At 41.6% G+C, this 23,841-nt stretch overlaps 1 protein-coding gene across 1 annotated transcript in view; it reads left to right on the top strand.

Moving 5' to 3' along the window:
* LOC114668150 (zinc finger protein 345-like) overlaps positions 1-23,499 on the top strand; it is a 60,820-nt gene extending 37,321 nt beyond the window's left edge. The window contains exon 4 of the mRNA XM_028823787.2: positions 22,117-23,499. Coding sequence (XP_028679620.1) covers positions 22,117-23,216 — 1,100 coding nt within the window. The 3' untranslated portion in view covers positions 23,217-23,499. The remainder of the gene's footprint in view (positions 1-22,116) is intronic.
* Positions 23,500-23,841: the final 342 nt, after the last annotated feature.

The following is a 23,841-nucleotide window of genomic DNA, read 5'->3' as shown; positions in this document are numbered from 1 at the left end:
CTTCTAGTGAAATATAAAATAGCTTTTTTGTACGCGTGTATTTTATACTGTGGTCAACAGTGCTGGCAGGCCGCATATTATTGATTTTATGACAGAGGCTGCAGGTCGGTGGAAATTTGAACACGGGCCATAATTCGCCCCTGGGGCGGACTTTGGACATGCCTGCCATAGAGGAACCATTTTGGTTCCGAAAAGACCTATCCACATTAAGGGTTCCAGATAGAAACTTTATTTATTTAGATCAGTAACAGTTCCCATACAGTAAATAGATAGATACTTTATTAATCCCAAGGGGAAATTCACATACTCCAGCAGCAGCATACTGATACAAAAAACAATATTAATTAAAGAGTAATAAAAATGTAGGTAAAAACAGACAATAACTTTGAATAATGTTAACGTTTACCCCCCCCCCCCCCCCCCACCTGGGTGGAACTGAAGAGTCGCATAGTGTGGGGGAGGAACGATCTCCTCAGTCTGTCAGTGGAGCAGGACATTGACAGCAGTCTGTCGCTGAAGCTGCTCCTCTGTCTGGAGATGATCCTGTTCAGTGGATGCAGTGGATTCTCCATAATTGATAGGAGCCTGCTCAGTGCCTGTCACTCTGCCACAGATGTCAAACTGTCCAGCTCCATGCCTACAATAGAGCTTGCCTTCCTCACCAGTTTGTCCAGGCTTGAGGTGTCCTCCTTCTTTATGCTGCCTCCCCAGCACACCACTGCGTAGAAGAGGGCACTCGCCACAACCGCCCGATAGAACATCTGCAGCATCTTATTGCAGATGTTGAAGGACGCCAGTCTTCTAAGGAAGTATAACCGGATTTGTCCTTTCTTGCACAGCGCATCAGTATTGGCAGTCCAGTCCAATTTATCATCCAGCTGCACTCCCAGGTATTTATAGGTCTGCACACAGTCACCTCTGATGATCACGGGGTCCAGGAGGGGCCTGGGCCTCCTAAAATCCACCACCAGCTCCTTGGTTTTGCTGGTGTTCAGTTGTAGGTGGTTTGAGTCACACCATTTAACAAAGTCCTCCAGACATCCTTCTGCTGATACCAGCATAGGAAAGACATCCCCACCCATAATTACAACAGCGCAGGTGAGCAGAGAGCTGAGGAGACTTCGTGCCAGCAAAGCAGCGGGTCCAGATGGAGTATCGCCATGACTGCTGAAGGTCTGTGCATCGGAGCTGGGGGGTCCTGTACAGCGCATCTTCAACCTGAGCCTGGAACAGGGGAGAGTCCCGAGGCTTTGGAAAACATCTTGTATCACCCCAGTCCCAAAGGTATCACGTCCTAGTGAGCTGAATGACTTTCGGCCTGTTGCTCTGACATCACATGTGATGAAGACCATGGAGAGGCTGCTGCTTCACCACCTTAGGCCACAGGTTCAACACGCCCTCGACCCTCTGCAGTTTGCATATCAGGAGAAGGTGGGAGCAGAGAATGCCATCATCTATATGCTACACCGATCACTCTCCCACTTGGACAGAGGCAGTGGTGCTGTAAGAATTATGTTTCTGGACTTCTCTAGCGCCTTCAACACAATCCAACCTCTGCTCCTTAGGGACAAGCTGACAGAGATGGGATTAGATTCATACCTAGTGGCATGGATCGTGGACTATCTTAAAGACAGACCTCAGTATGTGCGTCTTGGGAACTGCACGTCTGACATTGTGGTCAGCAACACAGAAGCGCCACAGGGGACTGTACTTTCTCCGGTCCTGTTCAGCCTATATACATCAGACTTCCAACACAACTCGGAGTCCTGCCATGTGCAAAAGTTCGCTGATGACACTGCTATCGTGGGCTGCATCAGGAATGGGCTGGAGGAGGAGTATAGGGACCTAATCAATGACTTTGTTAAATGGTGCGACTCGAACCACCTACAACTGAACACCAGCAAAACCAAGGAGCTGGTGGTGGATTTTAGGAGGCTCAGACCCCTCATAGACCCCGTGAACATCAAAGGTGACTGTGTGCAGATGGTGCAGACCTATAAATATCTGGGAGTGCAGCTGGATGATAATTTAGACTTGACTACCAATACTGATGTGCTGTGCAAGAAAGGACAGAGCCGGTTATACTACCTTAGAAGGCTGGCGTCCTTCAACATCTGCAATAAGAGGCTGCAGATGTTCTATCAGACAGTTGTGGCGAGTGCCCTCTTCTACGCAGTGGTGTGCTGGGGAGGCAGCATTAAGAAGAAAGACGCCTCACGCCTGGACAAACTGGTGAGGAAGGCAGGCTCTATTGTAGGGATGGAGCTGGACAGTTTAACATCTGTGGCAGAGCGAAGGGCGCTCAGCAGGCTCCTATCAATTATGGAGAATCCACTGCATCCACTAAACAGTATCATCTCCAGACAGAGGAGCAGCTTCAGCGACAGACTGCTGTCACTGTCCTGCTCCACTGACAGATTGAGGAGATCGTTTCTCCTTCAAACTATGCGACTCTTTAATTCCACCCGGGGGGGGTAAACGTTAACATTCAACATTATACATAGTTATTGTCTGTTTTTCACCTGCATTGTTATCATTCTTTAATTTAATATTATTTATTGTATCAGTATGCTGCTGCTGAAGAATGTGAATTTCCCATTGGGATTAATAAAGTATCCATCCATCCATCCATCCATCCTTCCTTCCTTCACTGCCATGAGGTGGACTCGGAGTTCCTTCTGCACGCACTTGAGCTCATGCTGATCATCGCCTTTAAAAGCCCTTTTTTTCTGGTTCAAAAGGCCCTTGATGTCACTTGTAATCCATGGCTTGTTGTTAGCATAGCAGCGTACAGTTCTTACTGGAACTACAATGTCCATACAGAAGTTGATGTAGTCAGTAGTGCAGTCAACAACCTCCTCAATGTTCTCACTATGTGACCCCTGCAGGATATCCCAGTCTGTAGTTCCAGAGCATTCTCTCAGAGCCTTCTCTGCCTCAGGGGACCACTTCCTGAATGAGCGTATGGTTGTAGGTAGGGCCCTCACTCTTGGTTTGTAGTGAGGCTGAAGCAGAACTAGGTTATGATCTGCTTTCCCAAGCGCAGGCAGCGGGGTGGCATTGTATGCGTCTTTAACGTTTGCATACAGTAAGTCAATAGTCTTATTTTCCCCATGAATAGAGGGTAGCAGATTTGTGAAATACCAATGGCTCCTGATTTTAAAAGGGCTAAGTTCAGATTTTCATCATTTATTAGTGTTCTTCTAAGTACACTACCATACATGTAGAAAGCAATTCCCAGAATGAACTGGTGCTTTGTCAAGCAATACTTCAATGAGGAACCACAAAACCAAGTAAAGATTTAAGAGTGTAGGCTGAAAGATTTGCAGAAATGATTTGAGTGCACAGCATGCCCAAAACATATGACTTAGTGAGGCAAGGATAGTCACCAGCGAGGAATCGCCCAGGCTCTCATCCTTCATGTTAGGACATCAAATGGAGAAGATGAAGGCTGTGACCCTGGAAGCTTTCAGTCAGAAACAAATGGCCATTTAGTTTTCTAAAGGTGAACACATTGAACCCGGTTTCTTCATTTTGTTTTTCCCTGTCACTAAATTCCTGTTGGCAAACCTGCTGGATTGGAGTGATAAAAAATTACTGGGAATACTGAATCAAGCATACCTTATGGCTTCAGCCTAAATGATCCCTTTTAGGTATAAATTGCAAAAAAAAAAAAAAAAAAACAGCTCTATGAACGTCTAAACCTTTCTCTATAGCCTAATAACTTAGTAAGTTTTTATTTGTATGCCCCACACTGTAACAAGAAATGCTCAGTTGTCTCATTATAATTACAAAATTTACACAATACTAAATGATGTGATGTGATAAAAAATAACTAATTTTAAAATGGTATGTGCATGTTGAATGCATGTTGTTATACTTTATTTCCTTTCTGTAGAGTCATTGAGTTAGGAGGTGAAACATCTCCACAAATTCTGTAAAGATGCGTCACTTTATTTAAAGTGGGGTAACACTTTAGTTTAGGTACTACTTTTTATTTATCATTATGTAACAAGTCCTTAACAAAGGCTTCTTTTGGTGACCATAATACTTGCAAAACGTTGGTAAAGTGTGTGTTCATCTGTGCAATGTGGCCTACTTCAATAACTTCACTTTGGAACAGTCAGAGGTGTCTCTTGATATGAGATTTGTGACTACTTTGTATGGAATATATTCATATTCATGAAGTCACTTTACCATCATGTCGGTATCCCATACTGCTCAGACATAACTAACCCATCTACTGATGTTTTAGAAGTGTTACAAAGACCAAAAGAAGCCTTTGTTATGTAACAGTAAATGAGCAAAGGGTGCATCTTTGCGGCTCTTGTTCAAAAAATGGACGGCCACTTGCTTTTAAGATTAGGCACCCTTATACTATTTTAAGATTAGAAACCTACTCTAAATTTTTAAAATTAGGGACCCTGGTGTACCTGGCCTTACCCCCACAAACCTTAGGTTCAGGGTTTGTAGTAGGAGTAGGCCAGTCTAAAACAAACGACAAGAAGGAGATGGCATCTGCTTTTTGAACAAGACCCCATCTCTGCAGTATCACATTTTCGTTTTTTAATAGCTTTTTTTAGCCAATCAACTTTTTTTCCTTTTTACTCCTCTTTATTATGCTAGAACCCAAATAAATCATATTTGTATATTGTGACCCCTAAGGGGAGTTGCAGCACCCCATACACAACTACATAGACACAATTCCAGTATATTCTCATAAATGCTTTTTGAAAAGGCTTAACCAGTGGCATCAACACAAGCACAACACAATTCTTTTCCCTCTTTCCCTCTTTCTTCACCTTCACACCCCTCAGATGAGCTTTGTCCTTCCTCCACGCCCAACTCCAGCTCGCCTGGACGAGGCCATTCAGTTTCTTTTTATCTTGGACCCAGGAGTACTTTCGGTGCTAGTCTGTTAGAAGCACTTCCGAGGCTCAACTGAAAGTCTCTTAAAGTAGGAAACATAACTCCCTGCGACACCCACACACCCCAGCAGGACTACCCCAATGGACTACAATTCCCAGCATTCTGTGCAGGTATCTGAATGAGTACTGAAGCCCAGGGATGCTGCCATCTATTAGGTCCGGGGAGCATACAGCTTTGAAATGGAGCCTCCCTCCGATCCCTCTGTTATATTGACCTCCTGCCAGCCCATGCATGCCGTCCTTTACAATATATATAGTGAAAAGAGTCTTTAGGTGCTTTATGTGGAACAATTTGGCAACTCCCTTAAACATAACTGAAGTGAAAGTGGTTCCCTGTTTCATAAGGACTTCTTTAGGAATGCCTTCCCACACAAAAACCCTTAATAGCTACCCAGCAGTAGTTTTCCTATTCATCTGTCTCATGGGAATGGCTTCAGAATACCGGCTGGCATAATCTACAAGATCTAAGATGAATATATGGCCTCACATGGATAGATCAAGGGGTCCAACAATATCAGTGCTGAGACGCTCAAAGGTATATAATATGGAGCGTGATGAGCTGCACACTTTATCTTCAGGGAATCGGGTGTAGTTGGAATTTGGGACAGGAGATGCAATATCAGTGTTGTTCTTCATGTACTGTATCTCTGGCCAATAAAACCATAACTTCATACATTCCAGGGCTTTTCTACTTCCAGTTGAGTGCCCAAGAGGTGTGATTGACCAGACTCACAGACTTTATGTTGGTAAGTCCACTGGACTAACAATAAGTGTCGGGTCGGTCCCTGGAGTTTGGCCACTCAGTACAAGAGAACAATTTTGATTACAAAATGCAAGCCTGGTGATTGGGACCCAGAGGTTGGTGTGTCATTTACAGACACATCTGCATTCCTCACCGGGAATCGTCATTTTGTTGCTGTCATATGAACGATTCTGAGAGATTTCTGTACTGGGTGTCAAATGACCGAAGCAGGTCAGGCAGTGGTGCATCCTCCATAATTGATATCGAAGGGAAGGCGGTTATCATTAAGTCAGCAGTGACCCACTGTGTGGTCATGCCCTTCACACTTTCCTACATGGTGTGATGTTGGAGTGTCTTGGGGGTGCCCTGGCACCACATGGTTTTAGCTTTGCATGGTGCAGAATGACCCATTTACTTTTTCCATCTGTCTGCAGTGTACTGCAACATGCATGATCTCCGTCTGGCCCAAGAAGTTTATTGAACAGCATGCGGTTGAATACAGACAGGTTTCCCGTTGTATGCAGGTAAGGCTGTTTGTTTTACGATTGTATTATTGTGGGTGGACATTATGGTGGGCAATGATAGTTATGTTCCTGCTCAAGTTGATTAAGACTGTGAGCCATGTCTGTTTTATTTTCACTGCACCTGTGGAAGGTACAGTGATAGGGTAAGCTACAATTGTGGCACAGGATCTTCTCCAGTGAATCCACCAGTAGTCCATAGGCCTATTGAGGCGTGGACATTTTGGAACTATACGTCCCAGCTATCTGCATTTCCAGTGTGAAGGTTCAGCCCGGCCACAGACAGACACCAGGACACACAATGTCCAAAAGCCCACACGTTTATTTAACAGTTATTTTCTTGCACAACACAGTGCACCAAAAAAGCCACAACAACACAGTCCTTTACTTTTACTTTCTCTTCTTCTCTCTTTTCTGGTCTCTTTACCTTCTCTTCTGCCGCCTGCACTCCTCCAGTCACAAGCTCCGTCCTCTGCCTCCCGGCTCCAGCTCCCCGAATGGAGTGAGGCGGCCCCTTTTGTAGTTCACCCGGCTGTGCTCCAGGTGCTCCCTGATGACCTTCCTGCAGCATTTCCTGGTGTGGCAGAAGTGCTACATGGGCACCCGGAAGCATTCCGGGTGTACCTGGTTCCTGTTCCGGCAGCACTTCCTAGTGTGGCAGAAGTGCTGCATTCCATAGCTCCAGAACCATCCAGAAGCCCCCTGGCGGTGGCCACAGGTCCCTACAGGGTTGGGCTTCCCAGCTCCATGGTTCCCATGCAATTCTGGAGGGCTGCCCTCTTGCGTCCCGAGGTTCTACAGGCCTCCCAGTGGGGCACTGCATAGGCATCTCAACAAAGCTCTCCATGTTTTTTGAGAAGTGTCCCTGTACTTACCTTCCAAGCTCATCAAGAAGAACTTGGATTGGGAAATCACAAGCTTTTCTGCTGAGTTTTCAGCTAGGTTAGCTCAAAGGGCAACCTTTCCCATTATATCAAGGGCCTGGGGTGTATGTTGGCTTTTCAAAGTCAAAGTACTGGTACAAGCACTTCTTTGTTTAGTGCAGAGGTCCAAGGTGAGCCCATAATGGGCTAAAATCTCGCCTTCATTATTTCCTACTTTGTTGTTTTATCAAGGTCATAATAAGCACTCTGGGCTTCGCCTGTCAGGAACGGGGAGAGTATGTTGGCCCACTCCTCTTGTGGCCAATGGTGATGGACTATGGACCTTTCAAAGAGAAGAAAGTAGGCCTCAATATCATTGTCAGGTCTTCAGAGCATGATTACCTTGTGACGTGCGAGTCCCTGTCTTGCACCCCAAAACATGAGGCTGAGTCTCAGTACTTTAGCAAAACCAGTTTTGTTCCTCTTGAAACAGGAACAGCCTGGTTATTTATTGTAGTGGGATCTACCACTCTCCTATACACAGACTCCGCAAACGGGCAGGGGCGTGGTCAAGTAATACTGTTCCCTGCCTTTCTAATGTTCCTTGCATCACCCATCGACAGCAGGTGCTCATAACGTGACCGCAGTCTTTTAGGATTTGTTTTTGCGGTGTGTTGCTACAGCACTGGGACCCTGAGGTTGCCCCAGCAACTGAGAAGCTGTCTTCCACAGACACTGCTCTTTGGCATGCCGTCCTGTTAGGGGGGGGGAGAGTCCCAAAAGAGTTTAGAAACCTTACAACCTGTGTTTGAACTACAGGCACTGTCCATTTGAAAGCCCTCTTGGCCCGTGTACTGTGCCTCTGCTTCTGCAAAAGTTGTCTGCTGTGATGCCAATTGTAACTGCAGATGCCATCCCTCATCAGTGTTTCATAGTCTGTATAGTTGGTCATGACTTGGGTAAAATCCTGCCATCTACACCCACTGTGAAAGGAGAATCAAAAAACAGAATGAGTGTTGGAGGACTGCTGGACATGAATTATTTCATCAGGAATAAGTAGTGGGTAATAAATCGAACAAAAAAACAGAAGGGATGGCTCCACTATCCAGTATATTGCTATCTAGGCTTCTGGGGCAAAGTCGGTCTTGATTGAAATGTGTTGTTTTTCTTTTCACTAGTAATTATAATACTAATAAATGCAAATGTGAAGCTGTGTGCCAAGGTATTACTCATTTTGCTCTGCGCCCTCCCCCACCATAACCTGTCATCTATGGAGGAGGAGCAAAAGATCTAGATTTCATCAAACATTTTGATTTCCGTCAATGTTTTAGGATCCTCTGATACTGAAAACATTGATATCTTGGTTATGGGTGTATGTCTGTCTGTCCTGTGTGTGTGTGTCAGAGTTTCCTGAGGATGGTCTACAGCTAAAACGGCTGGACGGAAAAATACCAAACTCGAAACATAAGCCTGTTATGAGATGATGATGTGCCGATTAGTTTTTGAGCCAAATCGTGCAAGAGAAAGAGATGCTCTAGAGGAGCCCTCAAATACTGCAGTTCTACAATTAATTATGAATTCTTCTCGTCAATTGCTATCGTAATGACCTACTTTATGATCAGAAAGATCAGCTTGAGAGCAGTAAATAATTACTGAAATGTTAGAGAAGAGTTCAGGTAACTTGGTTCCTAAGGTACAAAGCTCACGTCCGAATCATTTACATTACCTCAAACATTTTAGTCTTTGTATGGTTTTTAGGAGTAGAGCATCAGGAATGTGCTACCACCATGTTGAGTAAACGCACCATTAAATAGATAGATCTTTATTAGTGAGACCAAAAGGATTCAAATGCCACTTGGTGTGGCCTTTGGAGCTTTAGTACTAAAAATACACAGTGGTTTTATTGTAAACTGAGGTAGAGCTGTACAAAGAAATTCAAATGTTTTTAGACCTTAATGTAGAAGCTTTGATATAATTAAATTGTGTACTTTTAACAGTGAAAAGCAGCAGATCCCATTTACTCCAGCACCAACATGGATGTAGTAGAAGAGAAGATGTATGAGGGTGGTGTAAGTGCCATGGAGATAATGACTGTAAGTATTAAGGAGGAGGACTGTGAATGGGAGTCTGTGCACCCTGACCATGAGAGTCTGTGCATTAAGGATGAGGACTGTGATCTGGTAACTGTGGGTATTAAAGAGGAGTCCGAGGGGACATCTGTCAGCATCGAGACGTACAAACATAAAAGTGTGGAGCCCGTTGAGCTCAATATGAGGCCCGAATCTGTACAGTCTGGCACAAAGAGGAGTGAGAAAGTGTCGTCAGTGACAACTCGGGAAGATCAGCCATCACCTACACATCAGTCTGAAGAACGTAAGTATAAAATAGGAAAAATAGGCTAGTTTACGGATCAAGGTATGGTCCTGAGGGCGGTTGTCAGATGCTTTTTATGCAAAAGTTAGAAATGCTGCGAGGTTTAATATCTCATTATGAAAGGGAGTACACATTTTTCTTGTTTATAAGTATAGAATTGGTTTGTATCTGTTAAAGTAGCTGCAGAGATTTTGGAGGCCTAGTATTTAACACTAAAGGATTCAATTTGCTTCATTTTAGACTGACTAGCATGTGTTTATAACAATGGAGATTGTCCAGGGGGTGGGCTAGGATAGGGGTCATCAGGATTGTGAAGTTCCCTGTTAGTTCTGACTGCACACTGCCCAGAGTTTTATTTTCTCCATTAAAGCCGTTTTTGTTTTCTTTTCCACTCTTACCATCTCTCTCTATGTCTCTGTTACAAGAATAAGGAACATGGCCATGAGCTGTTTATGTTTACCATTGACGTTAATTTTGTTTTGTTGTATACTTAACATAATTTATTAATTTTAAGTTCATAAATGTTGTATAACTTTTCTAATGTACACACATTTACAACTACAACACATTACAAGTAAACATCGTATAGCAAGTTAGACAACGTCGACATGGCGAAACACTTGGGTGCGTTCGGTGACTAAGTAGATAGATAGATAGATACTTTATTAATCCGCAAGGGGAAATTCACATACTCCAGCAGCAGCATACTGATAAAGAACAATATTAAATTAAATTAGTTTAAATTAATTTTAAATTAATTTAAATTAAAGTGATAATAACGCAGTGCAAGTTAAAAAATGCAAGGTGGAGAGTGCAAGGCAGGTGTAACAGTCAATAACTTTGAATAATGTTAATGTTTACCCCCCCCCCAGTGGAATTGAACAGTCGCATAGTTTGGGGGAGGAACGATCTCCTCGGTCTGTCAGTGGAGCAGGACATTGACAGCAGTCTTTCGCTAAAGCTGCTCCTCTGTCTGGAGATGACACTGTTTAGTGGATGCAGTGGATTCTCCATAATTGATAGGAGCCTGCTGAGCACCCGTCACTCTGCCACAGATGTCAAACTGTCCAGCTCCATGCCTACAATAGAGCCTGCCTTCCTCACCAGTTTGTCCAGGCGTGAGATGTCCTTCTTCTTGATGCTGCCTCCCCAGCAAACCACCGTGTAGAAGAGGGCGCTAGCCACAAGTGTCTGATAGAACATCTGCAGCATCTTATTGCAGATGTTGAAAGACGCCAGCCTTCTAAGGAAGTACAGTCAGCTCTGCACAGAGCATCAGTATTGGCAGTCCAGTCCAGTTTATCATCCAGCTGCACTCCCAGATATTTATAGGTCTGTACCCTCTGCACACAGTCACCTCTGATGATCACGGGGTCCATGAGGAGCCTGGTCCTCCTAAAATCCACTACCAGCTCCTTGGTTTTGCTGGTGTTCAGTTGTAGGTGGTTTGAGTCGCACCATTTAACAAAGTCATTGATTAGGTTCCTATACTCCTCCTCCTCCTCCTGCCCACTCCTGATGCAGCCTACGATAGCAGTGTTGTCAGCGAACTTTTGCACGTGGCAGGACTCCGAGTTGTATTGGAAGTCCGATGTATATAGGCTGAACAGGACTGAAGAAAGTACAGTCCCCTGCAGCACTCCTGTGCTGCTGACCACAATGTCAGACCTGCAGTTCCCGAGACGCACATACTGAGGTCTGTCTGTAAGATAGTCCACGATCCATACCACCAGCTATGAAACTACTCTCATCTCTGTCAGCTTGACCCTAAGGAGCAGAGGTTAGATTGTGTTGAAGGCACTAGAGAAGCCCAGAAACATAATTCTTACTGCACCACTGCCTCTGTCCAAGTGGGAGACGGATCGGTGTAGCATGTAGATGATGGCATCCTCCACTCCCACCTTCTCCTGGTATGTGAACTGCAGGGGGTCAAGGGTGTGGCGGACCTGTGGCCTCAGGTGGTGAAGCAGCAGCTGCTCCATGGTCTTCATCACATGTGACATCAGGGCGATAGACCTGAAGTCATTCGGCTCACCAAGACATGATACCTTTGGGACTGGGGTGAGGCAAGATGTTTTCCAAAGCCTCGGGACTCTCCCCTGTTCCAAGCTCAGGTTGAAAATGTGCTGTAGAGGACTCCCCAGCTCCAATGCACAGACCTTCAGCAGTCGTGGCGATACTCCATCTGGAGTAAACTAAACTAAGTAAGTAAACTGATAGGAAAGCTGGGGCATTTGACATTTTTTATTTACTGCATCCAAGTCAGTTCTTACATTTTTGTTTATTAAATTGCTTTGTAACAATGTGTCGTATTCAAAAGTAATATCAATAAGAGAATGTAATTCCATGTGTTTGTAGGCTCCATTAAATAAGCACTTTTTAACAGCACGTAACAATGAAGGCTTCTGGTGGCTCAATGGCTTTCAAACACAGCAGACTGTAATTTGAGTGACATGAAAATGGCTTCGACTGATGTGTGTCATTGGTGGAGGGTGTATGCCTAATTGTTGTTCAGATTTCCTAAAAGTAACATTTTTGAAAGTATACTAAATAGAACAGTAATAATCAATTGAAGATTATTAATACAAAATGATCAATACTAGCAGAAAATAATTTCCAATATTACCCAATGAAAGAAGAAAAGCATCTGAAATAAGTTCTCTGTCTTGCTATTAATATTAGTTTAAACACAGTAATGCATTCAAATCATTTAAATAAGTATATAGCAGAAATATGAATTATACACAATGGGGAAGAAGATCAGAGGCTTGCCACAATTGTTCACGTATATCTGGGACTGAAAGATGAGCAGCAGGGTGACAGAGATCAAGAGCTTAAGCTACTGAAACCCCCCACCCTCCGACGCCACTGTCCATTATTAAACCCATCCTATGTTAGTATTAAGGTAGCTTCACCTTTTCCGTGTTATTACTTAGTTCAAACACCATTTAGCAGCAGGTTGATAATGTCGGTTGTATACAATTGATCATGTTGCTCAATAATTCTGTCTTATTTATGATTTTGTAGTTGCTTTCCTTTTCCATTTATTTCCAGAGAAATGACTTTTTTGTCCTCTGTTAGTTAACTTACCTAATACAGCAGGAGTAGGATGCTGCAGTCTGAGCTGTTTGCGAATGTGTGCTCCGTCTGACTCGGCTGCATTAGATATATGAGTGGCTGTTAGATGAGAAAAAGAGGAAGATATGCAAAATATATAATTTCAAGCAACTGCTGTCAAGGTAAAATAGAAACAGTAAGTGAAGTCCTAGCTGAAGTCACACAGAACGTTTCACCATTTTAAGGTGGATGAGTTTGCATATTTACCAATGCTTTTTAGTGGGAAATTTTAAAACATCATATAATACAATCTGTTTGAGACATCTGAATGAAAATTAAACCACCTCAACAAATTTGAGGTGTTAGTGTGCCACATCTCAACTAAATTTGTCTGTATGGCCATGTTATTTCATGCGGACAGACAGACCAGGGACCTCATGTATAATGCCGTGCATAAAGTTCACAATAAAACATTGAGTCTGGACAAAAGTGGAAATGTGAGTATGCATAAATCTGTGCGTACGCCAGCTTCCAAACACTTCTGCTCCATAAATCCTGGTCAGCATGAAATGTAACGCACGTGCATGCACCTGCCACCCCGCCCCGACTCCTCCCAGAATTACGCCCCTTTGAATATGCAAATCAATATAAATAGCCCTCTAAGTTCAGTGTTTTGTGAAAAGACAATGGCAAAAGCATGGGGGGAAACTAGAAGAATTTCAGTGAATATGAAGTGGAGGCAATGAAAAACGTACTTAAGCAGTGGTGTAAGCAAGAAAAGGAAGTTGATTGACTGATACAGAGTGGCGGAGACACTCGAAAGTTCAAGTTCAGAAAGTCGCAGAGTGCCCGAAATACAAACAAGAAATACTCCGATTTCAAAGTCAAGTCACAGCCCACTGTCTGAGTGTCATACAGAAGCATATTAGGATACACAGAAAAGAAGAAAAATAGCAACAAAGTGAAGAAAAAAAAGTCAAAAAGTCAACTTTAATCTCGAAATGTCCACTTTAATCATGTAGTTTATTTTGTCAAAGTAAAACGTTGTAAACTTCATCTTAAAATTGATTAATTTACTAGAGTTTCTCAAATCCCATTGTAACTAAAGTAGCACGTTAAATGCTTCATATTCTATGTATTCTATGTGTGTGAATCACTATGTGCTTTCTTTTTTGTAGACGGGAGCACGCAGGTACTGAGCTCCACACAGAAAACATTACATTCATGATAACTCTCTGAACATTTTAGAATACTAAGATGTATACTTGATTATCATTTTCATGATGAAATGCATTAAAGCATGTATTAAACATGGGGTCATGGTGACACAGTGGTAGCGATGAGCTGGTGTCCCATCCTGGAATTGTTCCTGCCTCCAGCAAGATGCTTGTTGGGACATGTACAACCCTCGATGAATTGCAGCAGTACTGCCACTGTCAAATGTACCAATCCCCAATTCCTGTCCTTCCTTTTCTTTCTCCACATGACCAATTGCCATAGTATAAGCTCTGTAATAAATGTAAAATCTGTAAGCTTAGAACGCTGATTCTTCAAAACTTTTAAGGAACACTGAAAAATCTTCGTAGTACATGCAGCATACAGCAAGCATACAGAGTGAGGCAGGAACAGTCCCTGGACGGAGTGCCAACTCATCATTATGGCTATGCCACCGTGCCCCCACATGTTTAATTTGTTAATAGTATACATTATTTAAATTAACAATTTATCTGTATAATGTAATCTACATACTTTAATGCATTTCACCTTAAAAATGATATCAAGTATACATCCTAGTATTCTAACAGCACACAGCGCCAAGAGGATAGCTATTGGAAATCTAAATCAACTTAGAAGCCATCGCATAAGTACAATATACATGTGCAAGTGGCTCAGGTTGTGCAGTGCTACAACTGTATTGCAAGTTTACAGTGAAGCCATTGTAATTCTAAGCACAAGCAGTTCTACTGGGAACACTTGGTGGACTGATTGAGTGCGTTTATAGCTGTTGGGATGAAACTCTTTCTAAACCTTGAGGTCTGAAGCGTTTGCCGAATGGGAAAAGTTCAAATAGACTGTGCGCATGGCTGAATGTAATCCATACAGATGTTGGTGGCTTTCCTGAGGTGACATGTGCTATAAATGTCCTTCAGGGCTGGAAGCTGTATCCCGATAATCCTCCACGCTTTTGCCATAGAGCTTTCCTTCAGGTGCCTTAAATTTATAAACGATATGCGGTTAATTTCAGTTTATTTGATAAAGCCTGCATCATGGATGTGAATCTAAAAAAGAAAGTTAAACCACACAGGAAGAGTAGCACTGCTTTGACGATGGGTGCCGCCATTTTGCAATACTGAGCAGAAACGTGCGTACGCAATCGGGGGGTTCTGCTGTAAAAATGCGTGTGGCTTTACACCCAAGTTTAGTTTTTATACATCGTGATGTGAGCGTGGAAACAGGCAAACGCAACATTTTTGTGTGTACACACCATTTATACATGAGGCCACAGAGCTTTTTGCAATAGGTGATTTGCACATTATATGTGAACAAGAATAATTTGAACAGAGCAGAAGAGCCACCAACTCTGGTGAAAATTGGATCAAGTGGGAGACTTATTATGGGATTTCACAGCCAGTCATTTTATATCATTGGAGTACTCAGAAATTAATTATATTAATTCAGAATAGAAAAGCCTTTGGCCTACTCAAACTCGCAGAAAAATACAACTTAATAGACACTATGAGGGCCTCAGAATTCATTGGTTTGGATTGGTTCAGTCCTAAGTAATGCTGGGGGGGATTGATTTTAATTAGACTCAGTGTTCTTGATTTTACTCTTTTGGGTGGCAATTCAGCCACGTCGTGTGCAACTTCTGGTTTGTATTGGAATGCCTTCTCTGAGCGTAGGAGTGAGAGTGGGTGGTATGGCCAAAACTCCATATTACAGTAAAATTAAGAATTCTGATAGTTTTGTCGATGCTGATATAATGTGTTTTGTATATACTTGTCAGACTGATGTATTTTTAACCAAAAACAAATTTATTATAGATTATTTGTTTCCACAGGCACACACATACCTTATCCTTCAAAATGATCGACAGGATTCGCTTGCAGGTGTTCACCTCTCCTGAAGTGATAACAGAGCAACTTCTCACTCACTCAGGCTTCCAAGCAAACACCACACAAGACACAGCTTTTTCCTTTCCTCTCTTCCAGTTTGCTTTGGCTCAGTTGAACCGCACAGCACTCTGGGTGATATTCTTAAAGGGTTAGGCCCACACATTCTGTCTACTGTTTTTCTCCTTTACAAATGTAGAAATATTTTTATAAGGTCGGTGTCTCACTCTTTTAGTTCTCCATACTCATTCAGCATAAGCTCGTAAAACACTCCTGAAGCTCACATGTCTAACAACATGCATGCCAGGAGCATCTCGCCTAAATGATAAAAGTGTACAATTTGCTGCTGCACTTGGCCTCGGGAATTTCCATCTGAAGGGTCCAGCTGCAGTCCGCAAGCATACCAATAATATCCACTTGCAGAGCCACAGCACCATACGTCACCACAGTTGTAGACCCGCAGTTACAGATCCGGAACTGACGTCTCCATCATATCAGGACTGACTTCATAAAATTACTTTTGGAAGGTTTTGGCAGGTCTCGGCAAAGCCCAGAAAGTAACGTCAGGTTCAGAAATTAAGTGATAAAAACGAGAAGGAAAAAACGTACATCAAACCAAATAATACGCATCATTGTGAAGTTCATAGGGTTTCTGCCATCACGTTGTGTCATACATCAAACTAAACGATATGGATTGTTTATGTGAAATACACTATTAACATTTACGTTGTGTTCGGGTCTGTGGGAACCATTTAACATGTCGACAAAATTGAAATCATCAAGATCTGTGTTAATTGAAATAGTCTTTTGTTTACATTCATGAAACAAAATATACATTATAATTGCAATTTTTGCACCACGTTAGATTTTAGTAAAACTTTAATAATAAAAGTGATTGTTTTTTAAAATGTACTATGCATTTGTGCAATATTGTTCTAAACCAATTCAGAATACACATTTAAGCCAATCTATTATTTTTAAACATGTATGTGAAGAAAACGGCAATACATATTCTACACTGAATTATGCTATGTAGTAATTGCCTTATATAGAACTGCTCTAGTTTTTGTCACCTTTTTCATTATAAACAATGGGCCATCAAAAGCAAAAAAATTAAAATGCTAATAAGAACACTATTTATATAGCACCCTTCCTATGCCCAAAATTCAGAAAGAACAACAGGACCGATATAATATGACAAATGAGATTAAAAAAAATGAAGTGAGTCAGCTGATGTCATTAATTTTGGGAGGCCATTCCACAGTCAGGGCGCTATATACAGCTGAAGGCCCTGCTGTCACCCACAGAGTGCAGGTTAGTGGGGGGGCACAGAATCAGAGGGCGTTAGTGGGCAAGTCAATAACAAAATTTGATATTCAATCCTGTAAGGCTCAGGGAGCATTTAAGAATATCACCCAGAGTGCTGTGCGGTTCAACTGAGACAATGCAAACTGGAAGAGAGGAAAGGAAAAAGCTGCGTCTTGTGTGGTGTTTGCTTGGAAGCCTGAGTGAGTGAGAAGTTGCTCTGTTATCACTTCAGGAGAGGTGAACACCTGCAAGCGAATCCTGTCGATCATTTTGAAGGATAAGGTATGTGTGTGCCTGTGGAAACAAATAATCTATAATAAATTTGTTTTTGGTTAAAAATACATTTCAGTCTTACAAGTGTATAAAAAACACATTATATCAGCATCGACAAAACAATCAGAATTCTTAATTTTACTGTAATATGGAGTTTTGGCCATACCACCCACTCTCACTCCTATGCTCAGAGAAGGCATTCCAATACTAACCAGAAGTTGCACACGACGTGTCTGAATTGCCACCCAAAAGAGTAAAATCAGGAACACTGAGTCCAACTAATTAAAATCAATCCCCCCCAGCATTACTTAGGACTGAACCAATCCAAACCAATGAATTCTGAGGCCCTCATAGTGTTTTTCCTTCTCATTTTTATCGCTTAATTTCTGAACCCGACGTTACTTTCCGGGCTTTGCCAAGACCTTCCAAAAGTAATTTTATGAAGTCAGTCCTGAAACGACGGAGATGTCACTTCTGGGTCTGTAACTGCGGGTCTACAACTGCAGTGACGTATGGTGCTGTGGCTCTGCAAGTGGATACTGCTCAAGCATACTAGGGGTCCACTTCTTTGGTAACGCTTTACCATTTCAGAGATGTCCTGATGAAAATGTTTGCTTGCTTGCTTGCTTGTTGCTGACCTCTCTGGGATTTACATAAAAAAAAGAGTCTGGAAATTTCTAAAACTATCACAAACAACAACAAAAGAAAACAAATCTTTAATTTAACTTTTAAAAGAAATACACCTTAGTAAGGATCCATCCATTTTCCAACCTGCTGAATCCGAACACAGGGTCACGGGGGTCTGCTGGAGCCAATCCCAGCCAACACAGGGCACAAGGCAGGAACAAATCCCGGGCAGGGTGCCAACCCACCACAGGACACACACAAACACACCCACACACCAAGCACACACACTAGGGCCAATTTAGAATCACCAATCCACCTAACCTGCATGTCTTTGGACTGTGGGAGGAAACCGGAGCGCCCGGAGGAAACCCACGCAGACACGGGGAGAACATGCAAACTCCACGCAGTGAGGACCCGGGAAGCAAACCCAGGTCCCCAGGTCTCCCAACTGTGAGGCAGCAGCACTACCCACTGTGCCACCGCGCAGCTTTAGTAAGGATTGATATGCTAAATATGCAGGTTAAAAAGAGGTGTCACTCAAAATCTATGGGTGATAGATTTCTGAAATCAACATGAAAAAATACTTAAAAACACCCCTAGGTTGTTTAGTTACAAAATCTTTTTTGAAAAAAAAAAAAGAAAATTTGTACAACAAAACACACAAAGTTAATATTTACATAACAAAAATGTCTAAATAAACCCATGAATGCACATAAATGTAGCATATTTCACGTAATGTATAAGTCCTGGTTAATTAGATCCAGCCCAGGACCCGGCTCCGGCTCAAAAATGCTTTTTTTTTTTTTTTGTTCCCTTCCACCAATTCAGAGAGCAATTGACTGCACAAAGAAAGAAAGAAAGAAAGAAAAAGAAAGAACTGTCCATTCACCATTCCATTGTAATCGGATCAATCAAATCACACACTGAGATGGCGCAAAATGATTAGCAGTACACTGTACTTGGACTGTCAATGTGACAAACAGTTGCAGCCCCTTATAGTTTTTAATTGTATGTTTGGAACTAATTTGGGAAAAAAATTAATATTTTTCACCCATTTATTTTTTTACACCATGTAAATTATGCAGCACTTGACAACGGCTGTCACTCTCGTAATATATAATCAGAAGTTTCAGTATAAGTACAGCCATGATCTGAGTTTAGATTAACCCTTAGTTAAATAAAAAATAAATAAATAATTTTAGTGCAAGTAAAGTTCAGTTCTGAGTAGGTCTAGTGCTAGATTTCGACAGCAACATTTATTTCTACAGCATGTTTTCATACAAATGATGGAGCTCAAAGTGCTTTACAGGATGAAGAAAGAAAAAAAGAATAAAATAAAAATTAACAAAGAATAAAGTAAGGATTGATGACCATGAACAAAAAAAAAAAACCCAGAGGGCTGGAGAAAAAAAAGAAACAAAATCTGCAGGGGTTCCAAGGCCACGAGACCACCCAGCCCCCTCTAGGCATTCTACCTAACATAAATGACCTCAATCAGTCCTCATGGTATTCAGGGTTCACATGGAAGAACTTGAAGATGACGGTCATGTGGACTTCTGGCCTTCAATCCGTCAATGTAGGGACATCACGGTGCTTTGATCAGGTGGTGGGGGTGCAGATCATCCTCACCACAGAAAAAGAACAGCAGAGAAAGTAGGTGTTAGTACGGATTTCAGTGCCGTGATTAAAACGATAATTCAGTGCATATACAGAATATCAAGGATTAAACTAAACTGAAGCTATGAGAAAGCCATGTTAAAGTAATGCTCTTTTTTAAAGTGCTCCACTGTATTAGCCTGGCAAATTTCTACTGGTAAGCTATTTGAGATTTCTTAACAGCAGAAGGCTGTGTCACCACTTCTTTTAAGTCTTCTTTCGTCTCAGATTCAATCTTCTCTTTGCCTTTGCTTTTCTGTTTGCCTTGTTTGCACATTACGGTTTTTGATCTTTATGGGTTTTGCCTTTCGTTTGGCAGCGACTGTGATTCTGGCACACGTTGTCATCTCTTGGTCCCTCATCACTCACAATAAGTCTAAATATACTTTTTCATCACTCAGCTCTAATGCTGCAACTGAAATAATTAAACCAGACATCATTTACCTGTATGAACACACAAATTTGATTACATACACAGTAAAACAGAGCAGATTTCAATTCGATTAGCATAGATCAATCATCTATTAACATTATAGCAGAGACTATACAGTGGTGTGAAAAAGTATTCAGTCCCCTTGAAAGTCATCCTAATTTTCTGCATGACAAAAGATTTGTACACGTTTATCCATTCAGTATTTTTAATTTGAACACTTGTGCTGTAACAATACATTTCCAAAGTCAAAATAAACCATTGTCTGTAGATATTTTACTGAAGAAGAAAATCTCAACACATTAATACTTGTTTGAGAAGCCTTTTGCTGTAATAACAGCCTTCATTCTATTGGGTATGTAAGTAGGGCTCAGTTCTGCACATTGTTCACGAGTGATTCTTCCCTATTCTTCGTGACAGAATTTCTAGAGCTCCTCTAGGTTGGTGGGATGGCTGCTTTGGCCATCAGTTTTCAAATAGTGCCACAGATTCTCAGTAGGGATAAGATGAGGGCTTTGACGTGGCCATTCCTCAACATTCACCTTTCTGTTTTTGAGCCATCCCTGTGTTGCTTTGACCTTACACTGAGGGTCATTGTCAGGTTGAAAGATAAATCTCCCCCCGACCTGTAGATTCATAGCAGGCTGGAACAAGTTCTCCTGCAATAATGTTCCATATCTGTGTCCATCCATTGTCTCTTCAACTCTGACAAGATGTGCAGCATGTTGCCACCTCCATATTTCACAGTAGGTGTGGTGTTTCTTCAGGCATGGACAGTGTTAGTTTTACACCACGCATACCTCTTTGGGGTCAGGCCAGAAAGTTCTATTTTGGTCTCACCTGACCATAAAACCTTCTTCCACCTCATGTGCTTTTATGCGGATTTTCTTAAGGAATGGCTTATTTCTTACTACCTTCCTGTAGAGGCCTGTTTTATGGAGAGAAATTTTGGACCCCTGCACCTTTACTCCAGTTTCAGCCAAAGAGCACTGCAGACGTCTGAGAGAGACAGTTGGAGTTTTAGTCGCCTCCCTCACCAGTTGATGTCCTGCTCTGATGTTTAGTTTTGAGGGACGGCCTGTTCTAGTAAGAGTCTGTCTTCTGTGATGAACCTTCAACTTTGTGATGATGGATCCAACAGCGCGCTTCGGGACATTCAAACTCTTTGATATTTTTTTGCAGCTATTCCCACCTTGAGCGTTTCAATGACTTTGTTTCTCACATCAGCAGAATGCTCCTTTGTCTTAATTTTTGCAGTGTTTGTCCCATAAAGACTATGGCCCTTACAAAGGGGGCTTTTTATGTTCAAAGAGATATCCAGGACTCACAAGTAGTACCTCACTGTGTTTAATTATGACTGTCAAATGACTGTCACCTTTGTGTCATTTGTGGTTCTTTTGCCATTTGTGTAAACCTGGAGCTTCCAAAGCACAAAGGTTTAAATAATTATGCAAACATGAACTGCAGAGTTTTTCTTCTTCAGTTAAATATCTACAGAAAACAGTTTATCTTATTGTTACAGCATAAGAGTTCACATTTAAAATACTGAGTGGATAAATATGTGTACAAATCCTCTGTTATGCAGAAAATATGATGACATTCAAGGGGATGAAATACTTTTGCATGTTTCTGTAAATGTCACCAGTGTGTCACAAAGCTGACCAGTCCTGGTGTCACCTGCAGCTCCCCTTCATCCGTTATGTCTTATGTTCTTATAGACCCCTGATGCCCCTGTAAACCTGAACATTAATGTGTCACTTGTTAATTTCTCTGTTTTATTCCTATAATTATAAAATCATTTTTTATATTCTTTTTGTATTCAGGTAGATTTAATCTAAGTGTAGAGAAACTAAAAGTGCATTTTACTTGCTTGGCTTGTCTCTTTATTTTACAGATTGAAACCATCTTTATGTTGCAACAATATGAAAGATCATCACTTTATATAGCCATTAATTGACTAAAATATGAACATCATAATCTTGAATGATGATATGATGACACAATGAAGATGCACTTCTGTAACTTGTTTTTAATTAACGGTTTTAATTGTTAAAACATAATCAGACTGCACTATTACACATGACCAAATTGTAAAGTTCCTGTTCATTTAACACCTAAACATCTTGGCTCCAGAAGTTGTGCTCCTGTGCTGAGCAGTTGCAATACAGAGGTCAAAATGATCAGGTTGAGTGTAAAATAACCTTTTATTTCTCTTCTTAACCTTAATACAGGAGACAAACCTCATTGCTGTTCTGAATGTGGTAAACGATTCTCAAGAATTGCTCATCTTCAAAGTCACACCAGCATTCACACTGGAGAGAAGCCGTACTGCTGCTCTGAATGTGGCAAAAGATTCTCACAAACCTCTCATCTTCAGAGACATAAAAGAATTCACATGGGAGAGAAGCCATATTGTTGTTTTGAATGTGGCAAACGATTCTCAGAAATCTCCCATCTTCAAACCCATACGAGAATTCACACTGGAGAGAAGCCATATCGGTGTTTGGAATGTGGCAAACATTTCTCACGAATTGATCATCTTCAAAGACACACAACAATTCACACTGGAGAGAAGCCATATGGCTGTTCAGAATGTGGCAGAAAATTCTCGCAAATTGTCAATCTTCAGAGCCACACAAGGACTCACACTGGAGAGCAGCTGTATTGCTGTTCTGAATGTGGCAAAGAATTTTCACAAATCTCCCATCTTCAGAGTCACACAAGAATTCACACTGGGGAAAAGCCATATTTATGTAATACATGTGGCAGACAGTTCAAACATATGATCAGCCTTCAGACCCACATACAAGTTCACGCTGCAAAGAAGCCATACTGCTGCTCTGGATGTGATAAGGAATTTTTTAACAGGCGTAGTCTTGAAACTCACTCAAGAATTCATGTAGGAGCAAAGCCATATTCTTGTTCAGAATGTGGAAAACACTTCTCTACAAACGACTATCTTCAGAGACACAAAAGAAATCACACTGGGGAGAATCCATATTCTTGTTCCGAATGTGGAAAACAATTCTCAAGCATCAGCTATCTTCAAATCCACAAAAGACGACATACTGGGGAGAAGCCTTATACTTGCTCTGAATGTGGAAAACAATTCTATGACAACAGCCATCTTCAGAGCCACCAAAGAATTCACACTGGAGAGAAGCCACATTGTTGTTCAGAATGTGGCAAACGATTCTCGCGAAAAGCCAGTCTTAGGACCCACATAAGAATTCACACTGGAGAGAAGCCATATTCCTGTTCTGAATGTGGAAAACAATTTTCTGATAGCAGCCATTTTCACAAACACATCAAAAATTCACACTGAAGGGAAGCCTAGTGCTGTTTGGAATGTGGCAAACGATTCTCAGAAATGAGCAGTTGTCAGGCCCGTACAAGAAGTCACACTAGAGAGAATCTGCATTGCTATACAAAAGGTGTCCGACTATTTGCATAGTTATGTTGTCTTCCCAGCAAACAGTTTGACATTTGCCCAGTGTAGGGCAGCCAGCAGTGGCCCAATTGGGATTTGTACATCAGGGCAACTTTGGCTCGGCGTAAGTAAACAGATTGAAATGCCAACTTTGGTCAAGAATAAAAAAATGCCAATACCTTACTAGTCCTTACCTTTTTTTATTTAGTTATTCTGTTTTTTTTTTAAATCATTAATTATATTGTTAAAGATTTACAGTTTATTAATTTAATAAGAAAAAAAATTAAAACCATCATGAGAAATGTTACTTTGTTTACTCATATAAAATGTCTATGTACAGGTGTTAGTCCAGCTTATTTTTTTGTACTAATAATATAAAGGAATAATTGGTAATGGAAATAAATTGTGCAGGGTGTACATACGGATCACGCATATTGGAAAAGAAAGTCTGTTGTTGTCTTGAGTGCTTTGCTTCTCTCCCAACGCATGGATGACCCGCTGCTTCCTTCAGCCAGATGTG

Source organism: Erpetoichthys calabaricus, chromosome 1 (genome assembly GCF_900747795.2).
Source record: "Erpetoichthys calabaricus chromosome 1, fErpCal1.3, whole genome shotgun sequence".
NCBI classification, from domain to species: Eukaryota; Metazoa; Chordata; class Cladistia; order Polypteriformes; family Polypteridae; genus Erpetoichthys; species Erpetoichthys calabaricus.
This window is presented reverse-complemented; position numbering and strand designations above follow the sequence as displayed.